The sequence below is a fragment of the Octopus sinensis genome, linkage group LG11, assembly GCF_006345805.1.
Source record: "Octopus sinensis linkage group LG11, ASM634580v1, whole genome shotgun sequence".
NCBI classification, from domain to species: domain Eukaryota; kingdom Metazoa; phylum Mollusca; class Cephalopoda; order Octopoda; family Octopodidae; genus Octopus; species Octopus sinensis.
This window is the reverse complement of record NC_043007.1, coordinates 40,843,076-40,855,416: the sequence shown is the minus strand read 5'-3', so window position 1 is coordinate 40,855,416 and position 12,341 is coordinate 40,843,076. Positions and strand designations below refer to the sequence as shown.

Sequence of the window (12,341 nt, the reverse complement as noted above, 5' to 3'; positions counted from 1 at the left end):
GGTCTTTAATTAGAATAATAAACTAAAAATTTAGGTCCATTATTGAATCAATCAACCGCTTAATTAATTAATTAATTCATTCATTCATTCATTTATTGGTTCTGTAATGGGGTTGTATATCAATGCCTGTATCTATATACATACATATGTATATACAATGTATATATATATATTTTATACACAACCATATATATATATATATATATATATATATATATATATATATATATATATATATACATGTATATACCCACACACACCTATATAGTAACTTATATATAAAAAACCTGATTAATCCAAAAGGTAGTACTAGATAATGTTATTACTTTATATACTTGTAGGTTGTAATTAAATGTAAATTATAAGCTACTCAATGTTTAATTGTTAAAGTTAGCAGCAAAAATATTAAACATACCTACCTATGTGTGTGTATACATAAATGTATATATATACACAAGTGCGTGCATATAGATACATATATACATACATACCCACATATATTAATGCAAAAGTAGCAACAATAGTAATGTATACTCACACATCGATACATGTATATAACTATAGCTAACTTAATATATGCTCTCTTTTATATATACCTGCATAATTATCATATATTATATAATACAGTATAACATCAATAATAATAATAATAATAATAATAATGATAATAATAATAATAATAATTATTATTATTATTACGTCAGTAGGGGTATTTTAATACTAAGTTCTAGTGGTATTTGGAAAAGGTATGCCCAGTCTTGTGAAGAGAGGAGTCGTTGGGTTCCTTAATGCTGTTAATAAACGAAATTTTAGTCACAAGTATAAAGAAAATTTCATTAATATATAACATACATTTTCTATTTTTAGCATTATAAGCTGGTGCTTATAATTTAAATTATAGTTTAATTCCCCCATTCTTAAGTTCCCATACATAGCTACTTAACCCTGTAGAATTTCTCCTATTTATGTTTCTAAATGTATAGTTATGATAATTAAGTACTCTGTTTCATATTGTTCTTTGTCGCACCCACATATAACTTGCTGTTAGATTGTGTACTTACTATACATTGGTATACTACCTTCTTTCTAATGCAGTTATTATTAGATACACAATTATCACTTATTCTACAATCATATGTTCTGTGTGGCTGTGTAGGCGTTATGTTATTGGGGTTGACAGTTATTATATTATTAGTTCTGTAGCTATTGTTGATCACCATAATGTTATTATTGCTTATACTATTGTGATGATCAATGCTAGTATTATTACTATTATTATTATTACTATTATTGTTATAATTAATATTACTATTATTATTTGTTAGGGTAATTTTCTTCTTCTTATTATTATTTACACTTCCATTGTTGCTGTTATTATTATTATTATTATTGAGTGAGAGAGCAGTTCATGCCATCAAAGTGACACTGGGGTAAAATATACGAAGCCCAATATACCCATCATGACTACCCGTCTGATAAGGGCACACCAGGCACATGCATCACAACCATATGTGAGCGACATGGTGATCTCATACCAAGATAAACAGCACATGACCTTGCAGGTGGGGCCCAGTTAGAATTTTCTTCAGGTTGAGTAGCCCATCCCGCTCAAAAGGTCCCTGAATAAGGGTTGTTTAAGGATGTTGAAAGAACCACCCATGTTTCCAGAGGTGAATTATTCAAACTCCAAAGAATCCCTCTCAACACATGGCTATGATGCTCCCCCACTACTTCTGCTCGTGATCAGAGATGCACATATCGTCAGCCACTAAGGGACATGCTCAACTGGTTAAGGTAAAACAACTGACAAGCAAATCTGTGGTATTGAGCAGAATATTTGCTGTAGCCCATCTTTTATACCAAGACAAAACAATGTACATGATAACACTTCCAATCAGTTAAGATCAGAAGCCATGAGAGTCATTGCCTGGTACTGCATCAGGGCATTTATTATTATTATTATTATTATTATTATTATTATAATTATTGTAGTTGTTATTATTATTATTTATGTTTGTATTACTTCTGTTATTTTGTCTACTTAGATAGAAGGTGTCCAGGTTTCTATTATTAATTGAGGAGATGATGGTAGCTAGGTTATGTGTTTGACTATATCTTATTCTTATTGTCTTGTTATTGATTATCTCCGAACATTTTTTTTCCATTTGTAGAATGTTTAATTAAACTAAAAATGGTTTTTACTATGTTATTTGTATAGCGAAAGGGATTATTAGCCATATAGTATCTATTTCATTATTTCTCCTATTAGGGTTACTTATATTATGTGTAAACTCTCTGTTATTATTCTTATTTTTATTTTTATATTTAATAATATTATTTTTGTTATAATTTTTACTTCTATTACTAATGATTTTATTATTGTTATTATTATAATTGTTGTTGTTGTTATTATGTCTATTATGATTTTTTATGGGTTGCCTTATCGTAGTTTTAATATTTCTTATTTCTTATTGTTATTTTGATATTTATCTTTGGTAGTGTTATATTTGTCTAAATTTTGTGGGTTGGAGGTAGTTACTCTATCCTGGCTATTATAGTTAATATTATTGGGGAGGTACATATTTTTATATATATGTATGTATATATATATATAGCAATTAAGGACAACTACTTAATAAGGAAAACTTAACAAGAAATTGTCAGGTAGATAGCGTGAAAACCTCATAAGAGAAAAAATTTCGAAAATAATTATTTCTTATTGAACATATTAATTTATATATAGAGGGCATTATACATACATGCCAGATGGCATTATACATACATGCCACACGCTAAGAGGGACAATTAGTCATTTCTACCAAAAATATTACTAATCCCACCGAATGCAATTTTTCAAAGTAAGACATTTAAAAAATATAGACCTGTATCACAGTGATTTCATACTTACGTATTCATCAGCAGGCCTGGATGTATCATACATAAACGACCCTGCCTCGCTTAAGCCGATCAGCTAACTGATCAACATCAACGAAGCACATGGGTGAGTTTACATATATTACATCCTGTAAATGTCAGACTTTTTACGAATTGCATTTCGGGAAAGGAAAAGTTTTTTCGGAATAAAAATTTAGCAATTAAGGACAACTACTTAATAAGGAAAACTTAACAAGAAATTGTCAGGTAGATAGCGTGAAAACCTCATAAGAGAAATCGGTGGGATTAGTAATATTTTTGGTAGAAATGACTAATTGTCCCTCTTAGCGTGTGGCATGTATGTATAATGCCATCTGGCATGTATGTATAATGCCCTCTATATATAAATTATATATATATATATATATATATAATATATATATATATATATATATATATTATATATATATATATTTATATATATATATATATATATATATTATATATATATATATAGCAATTAAGGACAACTACTTAATAAGGAAAACTTAACAAGAAATTGTCAGGTAGATAGCGTGAAAACCTCATAAGAGAAAAAATTTCGAAAATAATTATTTCTTATTGAACATATTAATTTATATATAGAGGGCATTATACATACATGCCAGATGGCATTATACATACATGCCACACGCTAAGAGGGACAATTAGTCATTTCTACCAAAAATATTACTAATCCCACCGAATGCAATTTTTCAAAGTAAGACATTTAAAAAATATAGACCTGTATCACAGTGATTTCATACTTACGTATTCATCAGCAGGCCTGGATGTATCATACATAAACGACCCTGCCTCGCTTAAGCCGATCAGCTAACTGATCAACATCAACGAAGCACATGGGTGAGTTTACATATATTACATCCTGTAAATGTCAGACTTTTTACGAATTGCATTTCGGGAAAGGAAAAGTTTTTTCGGAATAAAAATTTAGCAATTAAGGACAACTACTTAATAAGGAAAACTTAACAAGAAATTGTCAGGTAGATAGCGTGAAAACCTCATAAGAGAAATCGGTGGGATTAGTAATATTTTTGGTAGAAATGACTAATTGTCCCTCTTAGCGTGTGGCATGTATGTATAATGCCATCTGGCATGTATGTATAATGCCCTCTATATATAAATTATATATATATATATATATATATATATATATATATATATATATATATATTTATATATATTTATATATATATATACATGTGTGTGCTTGCGTGTGTGTATTTCTTTGTACATATTACATACATACAGTTGTCAATTGTGGAACATGACTGTCACTACATAAAGCTGATGACTGCATAACGCATGAAATTACTAGTTTATTTCAATATTGTGAAATTGTAAATCTGAAACAATTGCAAATGATAAAACGTGAAATCAGACTAATTTGGAATTTCATTGATCATCCATTCCCTTCTGGTCATTTAAAAATGTAACCACATGTGAATCGTTGGCGATCTTTTTACTTACAAGTAATCCACTAGGAAATATCCCGAGATGACAACATTAAACAAGAATAACGTATTCCAACCGTAATCCTTCAACAAGTAGGCTATCAAACCGAGAGTAGTATTATATAATCCCCAACAACACATAAATATGCCAGACATAATGATACGTTTTTCCTTCGGGTATAGTTCGCATACCAAAGCAACAGAGCTAAGAAAATATATCTGAAAAGAGAAGAAAAAGACATTGAATGACGATAAAATATTGCAGATAGTTGATATGACTTCTCTGACAATAAATATTAAGAGGTAATATTTCTCCCCATTTAAACTTGGATGTTCTGTTAGAACAAATCATACTGCACAAGTTACTATGAGAATAACACTCATATTCGTTATTGGTGCAAAATGCACGCTTGCTTGCACTGCCAATGTTTGAAGTCTACCTTTCTTTCGTAGATAACACCTCACTAATGTTTATAAATTTCTTCGTACTTATGAAAGGAACTTAAATTTTTAAAGCTCGTAATTTTTTATGTCTGCTAGGACGTAGCCGACATATTCAAATGGGAGCTTATATATATATATATATATATATATATATATATATATATATATTTACTAGCAGTATATCTCGGCGTTGCTCGGGTTTGATTTTTAGTTGCGCTTAAAATGACAGACTTTGATGTCGCGTCAACAAAGTTTTGACATAGTTTCCATCTTTTTGGAAAAGTAAAACTTTTGCATTATATATCTTGTTATTCTCTTTAAGTGAACATTTTCCTGGTTGAAATACACCGAAAAATGGTGAGACAGCAGTCAAAAAATCGTGAAACATGGGGATTTTCATAGAAAAACATCACCTTTTTGATGTAAATAGTTTTTGGCCTTAACATGGTCCGATTTCATACTCTCAATTTTGGTCAACTTGTGCCGCAGGGTCTCGGAGGGGATAGTGTTAGTTGAAGGCTACCAAACCTGCCATACACACACAGAGACAACTTCAGCTATATATGTATATATATATACATACATACAGATATATATATATATATATATTTATATATATAAACATATGTATTGCGTGAGAGTGTGTGTGTGTGTGTGTGTGTGTGTGTGTATGTGCGTGTGTGAGTGTGTGTAAAAATGTGTATAAAACAATTACCTCACGAACGCCTCCAGTCAAAAGTTTCATTGCAGTAAACACCCAATACGACGGAGAATATGCTGCAATTAAATTGAAGACTAGCAGCATGATGTGACTTGATACTCTGAGTGGTTTTCTCCCGAACTTTTCGATCAAACATGTTGTTAGCAGACCGCTAAGCACTTGACCCAAATTATAAAACGTTTGAGTTAATTCCGCCAGTCCTTGTCTATCACAAACCAGGTCCCACTGTGAAAATAAACATACTTTATAGTCAAAGGCAGCATTGATTACTCTAGAGAATTCAAATATTGTCTGGATGTCGTCGTGGTTCCAGGTGAATTCGTCTACAACGATTCGTCTGCAACAATTCATCTACAATAATTTATCGACAGATAAAACTAGAGAGATACAAAGAGCTGTTAGCATTAAACGAGCACTTATAAACTTCTTTTTTGTAATGACCTAACTATCACTACATGACAATTTGTTTTTCCTACATAGAACAATATGTATCAATAACAGCATCTTTCAATTTCAAAATTCTCAGCATTTTTTCGAGGCTTTGTCGTAATTCTATGAGAAAACTGGTTAAAATTGCAGTACTCTGAAGCCCATACAATGGTTCTTCAATATATGGAAACAGAGAAACAACGAAAGAAAATTAGCTAATGGCGGTTATTTATTCCGTAAAATAGAAAGACTAAAGCCAAGAGTTACTGGAAGTGTGATAACTTTCGCAAATATTAGTGCTGTGCTCGTGTAACAACATTAGAGGAAGAAATAACTAGTCTCGTTAATGACCTCATTCATACAATATATTCTACGGAAGTTGAATCTACAGAAACTGTTATAAACATAACGCAGATAGCGTGAACCACTAATTATACACCACAATCAATAATATCTAGCACCTTCAAAGGTCGTAGCGATGTTGCTGTGTCTAGAATCTCGTTGACACAAAGTCTTAAAATAACGGTACGTTTTATGAGGCAACAAAATAATGCAGTTCTAGCCTTACCATAGACTTGCAATGAATTAATTTTTCCGGATGAATACACAAAATACCTTAAAGGTGAAACATTCTTATTATATGGTTCAGGTCAAAGTTATAAACGCATACTAATTTTTGCTATTAAACGCAAGCTTCACTTACTTTCACAAAATAATCAATGGTTTGCCGATGGTACATTCAAGACAGTTCCATTCTTGTTTCACCAGCTGTATACTTTGCATGGTTTAAGAGAAAAAGCTTCAATGCCGCTGGTGTTTGCGTTACTACCCAACAAATCTAAGGAAACTTATAGTCAGCTTTTACAGAAAAAAAAATAGAGCCATCCTGTGCACCTTCAACTGTAACGATAGACTTCGAAATGTCTATGCAGAATGTATTCGTTAAGGAATTTCCAAATGTAAAACTCAGGGGGCGTTTTGTTTTTTCACGTCCGTCAAACTGTATTATTTTCAGTTCAGAGAAATGGTCTCCAAAGATTATACGAAACAAATTCTGGATTTGCTTTGAGGCCTCAGATGTTGTCAGTCATAGTATTTATTTCAGTTGGAAAAGTGACCGAGACATTTGAGACATTATGCGATGATAATATTATTCCTGGCGAAGCTCAAGATGTAATAGATTATTTTGAGGATACATGGATCAGCCGCCCTGGACGGAGAAATATGCGAAGGCCTCCTATATTTGTTCATGAAATATGGAATGTTTATGATGCGGCTTTGCAAAATTTACCAAAAGCAAATAATGTAGTGGAAAGATGGCATAGGGCTTTCCAGGTCCAAGATGCTGCTCACCACCCAAATATATGGAAATTTATTGATTGTTTTAAGAAGGAGCAAAATTTTAATGATGCTCAAATAGAAGAATATCTCTCTGGGAGGGACCCTGGAACTACAAAAATCTGCTACCGTGATACTGCGAAACTTATAGAAAGTCTAGTGGAAAATTTCAGCAGTACAGATATCTGTGATTATATTCATGAAATAGCACATAACCTTCCTTTTTAAATCTTTTTTTTAAATAAAAGGTTTTATTATTTCTCTTTCTATCTTTTTAGCTTCAACGCTTTTATCTTTTTAGCTTCAACAGTAATCTTACTGTCTTTTTTAATGAGTAATTTTATTTTGTAACTGACTGCAGAGCTCATGTGTTTTGTTTTCTGTCAACAATGTGTCATGTTGTCTACTATTATTTTTTTAACGCATAAAATTGCATTGAAAATAACTGTAAATAAAACGATACAAATGCGTGGAAAATCAATAAAAAACACTCATAAGAACAAATCTATGTAATCTTTAGAAAATAAATGTTATAAATCAATCCATAAATTTATCCATCTGTTCATTTAATAACCAATAACTGAATTATTGATTCATTACCATACGGAGAGGTACTAAATTTTATGATTTTAGATCTTGCGTTAATGTTAAGTTCTAGAAAGTTATGATGTCTAAGACTTTCCAACAAACAAAACAGAGCTTAATAAAACGGAGACGAACCTGCTAAACAGTAGTTTGATACAGTAACAGAACTCAACCTACCTGTGACACTATAGACTTATCAACTGGTGTGTTATAGTAATAACCATTCAGGCAGTCTAGAGTTCGATTCTCGGTAGTATCCCTTCCATCGATATTCAGGATATGTATGGAGCATTTATCATATATGAGACTGACTTCATTGATCGAAATGTTGTATTGATTGAGCTGAAAGTCTGTCAGATTGTTGCATCTGTATTCCGGAGTGAGTGCTGCAAAGTAGGATCGAGAAAAAAGTTGAAAGAATTTTATATATTAGCTATCTATCTATCTATCTATCTATCTATCTATCTATCTATCTCTATCTATCTATCTATCTATCTATCTATCTGTAAAAGTTTATATATATATATATATATATATATATATATATATATATATATATGTACGTATGCACGTTTGTATGTATGTATGTATGTATGTATGTATGTATGTATGTATGTATGTATGTTATTATTCAGTTTATTTCAAGATTTCTTGTCAATAGCAAAAGAACCAGTTTCTAACCTAGATCCTAGGTTCCTTCATTGGAATTTCAACATCAACAACAGGGAATTTGTGTTTGCATGTATGTATGTATGTATGTATGTATGTATGTATGTATGTATGTATGTAGTATGTATGTATGTATGTATGTATGTATGTATGTTATTATTCAGTTTATTTCAAGATTTCTTGTCAATAGCAAAAGAACCAGTTTCTAACCTAGATCCTAGGTTCCTTCATTGGAATTTCAACATCAACAACAGGGAATTTGTGTTTGCATGTATGTATGTATGTATGTATGTATGTATGTATGTATGTATGTATGTATGTATGTATGAATGTCTGTCTGTCTGTCCGTGCGTATGTATGTATGTGCAGATTTGTATGATTTATGTATGTATTCTAATGCATAGAGTTACATATCTAGACATGCTCATATATATTTAAATGATAAAATTCTGGAAAGTTTTACAGAGTTTTACAGTTCCAGTGATGGATTGGATCTGTAACCTTCGAATTAGCTTTCTCCTTTCTGGTTATAAGAAGCCTAATTTCTCAAGGTTAGTATTTAGGCAGTGTGTTATATATCCCAGGGCTCCAATAATTACAGGTATAAACCTGAACTTGTAATCTGGATAGAGTAACTGTACATTTCTCAATAGTTCCGCATAGGTGTTCTTTTTTCACTGATCTTCAGCTTTATGTTAACATCCGCTGGGCAGCTAATTTCCACAACTGTGCAGTTTCTCTCCTCTATCCCAAATCATTATATCAGGTTTGTTGTGCTTACATTTTATTGAGGTTGTTATGTCGCTCGTTCGGCTGCCTCTGCTACTCCACCTCTACTCTGTTCTAGTCTACTCAGCTGTGCTCTAGTCTACGACTGCTAGACTTCTCTCTCTATATTTACGTATTAGGCTAGTCTACTTCATCGCCTGGGGGCGTCTACACAACAGAGGTCTTCACTGGTATATTCCAACAGTATTCCTTTTCATTTTGAATGACTAAGTCTTCTACGATATTGTAGGTTCTTATATCGTTGTCCTCCGGATTATCCTTCCGACTGATTTCATTATAGAATGTTCTTGCTACAATGTCATGTCTTATGGGTAGATAATACCGTGATGACATTTTCGGACAACTGCTTATGACGTGGGTGATATTTTCAGTGTGAACTCTACAAAGTCTGCATCGGTTGTTACATTTTACGGCTTTTCCCGCATCTCTATCCCTTTTGTGCACCAGGTCCTTGGTTGATATTTCCCGTTCCTGAATTGCAAACGCATACCCTTCAGAGTGGAAGGTAATAATCCGGCTATTCGTTCATGATAAACTGCTTTGAAGATCGATGTTACTATCATCACGGAGCTTTCTACTAACATATCCATGCATAGTCTTCTGCTCATCCTTTCATCTGATGATATGTTGCGGTATAGTCGTGCGATTTCGTAGGGCATGCACCCTAGGATATCAGACAAAAAGTGTTGCTCAAGGAGCTGCCTTCCAAGTCTTATAATGTTATCAGCTCATGTATGCAAACTTGGTCAATTGATGCACTTCGACGCTTGGTGGTTAAAAGATGTTACAGAAGGGATATGATACGACGTTCAAAGGCATTTTGTATCGATGTTAAGCCTCTGCTGCCATATTTTCGTTTTAGGTAGAGGCGGTCTACGTCATTGTTTATGTGGAAATTATGTGTGCTTGTTAGTATTTTCAGGTTTTCACATCAATAGCACAGATCTCATCAAGCGTCCAATCAAGCAGCCCAAATGTTGCTATGAGTACTGGTACTTCAAACACATTGTGGGCCACTGTTCTATTGATTGCAGAGTTCTGAGGTCCAAATTTACTTTATTCGGCTATAATATTCTTTAGTGACACGTATGTATGTATGTATGTATGTATGTATGTATGTTGTATGTATGTATGTATGTATGTATGTATGTATGTATGTATGTATGTATGTATGTATGTATGTATGCATGTATGTATGTATGTATGTATGTACTTGCATACATAATTCTCCGTTGGTTTCGAGGATGTATATTAATGTGCTCGATCGAAGGAATTACCTGCTTCTGAATTAAGCTAAGAATGACCGAGTATTCCTCAGACATGTGAACCGCTAAGATAATTCTCAGAAATGTCCTGTATGAGACAATGCTATAATGTAGAACAAAGTTAGACTTTGAATATATTTGGTGGGTGTCGATACAGTCTTCGCCTACCCAACCCAAATTTCTTCACATTGGTTGACCTAAGGCTATGGAATACACACACATACACAAGCGCGCGTACACACACACACATTATATATACCATGTCAAAAGCTTATGGAACACATACACACACATACATTTATAGTAGATACAAATATAACATATAAAAAGCTTGGCATCGAGTACCGACAAATTTAAGATTACTTCCAAGCAATTCAAGAACAAGGGATCCCCACCGAGTGCTGATAGCATAAAAGGCAAAAAACATTGATAGACAGCAAATGTAGGCTCTGCAACGCCAAAACTGAAGACATCAGCCACATTATTGCCAACTGCAATAGAGTATCTTCCAAATGCTATCTTTTCATGAGGCATGAAGTAATGACCAAAATGTGCCTGGAGCAGGATACGGAATTCCCTCTATTGAGACCAATATATAAATATATTGTCGCATCCATACATATACACTTATACAGATTAGGCGCAGGCGTGGCTGTGTGGTAAGAAGCTTGCGTCTCAACTACATGGTTCCGGGTTCAGTCCCTCTGCGTGGCATCTTTGGCAGGTGTCTTCTACTATACCCTCGGGCCGACCAACGCCTTGTGAGTGGATTTCGTAGACGGAAACTGGAAGAAGCCCGTCGTATATATATGTATATTCTAAACAAAACTGTCCGACGATCGTAAAGCTCTGTGTAGCAGTTTTTTGATATTTTTGCATGCAAACGGGTACATATGAATATGTATGCGTATGTATGTGTTAAAGTATGTTTATGTCTATATATATATGTGTGGGTGTGTATGTATGTATACATATTAAGAAATATACATTATTTTTTCTTTTCCTACTTCCCACTAACCTATCACACATGTCTATTTATAGCAGCTTGACCTATATTCTTCATTCTTTATATTCTTCTTTCCACTTCAATTTTTACTACCAAAACTAATACCCGCTTACACATCACCTTACCTTTACCTTCTCTCTACCTTTTCTATACCTATCCCTTAATGCAGCTCTATCACACCACCCCTGTTCACATACCTCACACTCTTTTACTCTTTACCTTTTCATCTCTTGTCTTTCTCTTGTCTCTCTTATTTCATTTCGTTACCTCTTTCTTCATATCTTTTTTGTCTCCCACCTTTTTCTTTTTTCTTTTTCCTCCCATTCTCTTCCAGTTTTTGATTTGACCTATCTCCTCATATACATCTCTCCTCCCGCCATCTATTCATTGATATTACAAACACATCCCCAAATTTTAATTCACGCTAAAAAAACCCTTCGATGGAACAACACTGCTTTAAACTATGCTTTAAATGACCAAATATAACTACCAATGGAACTCACGCACAAGGTACAGGAAATTCCTCACAACTTATATACACCATTCTACTTGAATAATTGAACTGCAAATACAATATCTTTATGTGTTTCACTGCTATTTCCATTCTCTTATTTCCCTCTGTATTTCATATCTTCTCTACAATAATTAATACTCAAACATTTTCTTGCACTGTCTCTGATGAAGGGATATATAAAATATCCCGGAAA

At 32.9% G+C, this 12,341-nt stretch overlaps 1 protein-coding gene across 1 annotated transcript in view; it reads right to left on the bottom strand.

The window, feature by feature from the left end:
• The window catches only part of LOC115217701 (solute carrier family 22 member 8-like), a 39,170-nt gene that overhangs the window by 16,367 nt on the left and 10,462 nt on the right, over positions 1 to 12,341 (bottom strand). Inside the window, exons 2-4 of the mRNA XM_029787456.2 lie at positions 8,083 to 8,291; positions 5,548 to 5,778; positions 4,405 to 4,607 (exon numbers count right to left, since the gene is read on the bottom strand). Coding sequence (XP_029643316.1) covers positions 4,405 to 4,607; positions 5,548 to 5,778; positions 8,083 to 8,291 — 643 coding nt within the window. The remainder of the gene's footprint in view (positions 1 to 4,404; positions 4,608 to 5,547; positions 5,779 to 8,082; positions 8,292 to 12,341) is intronic.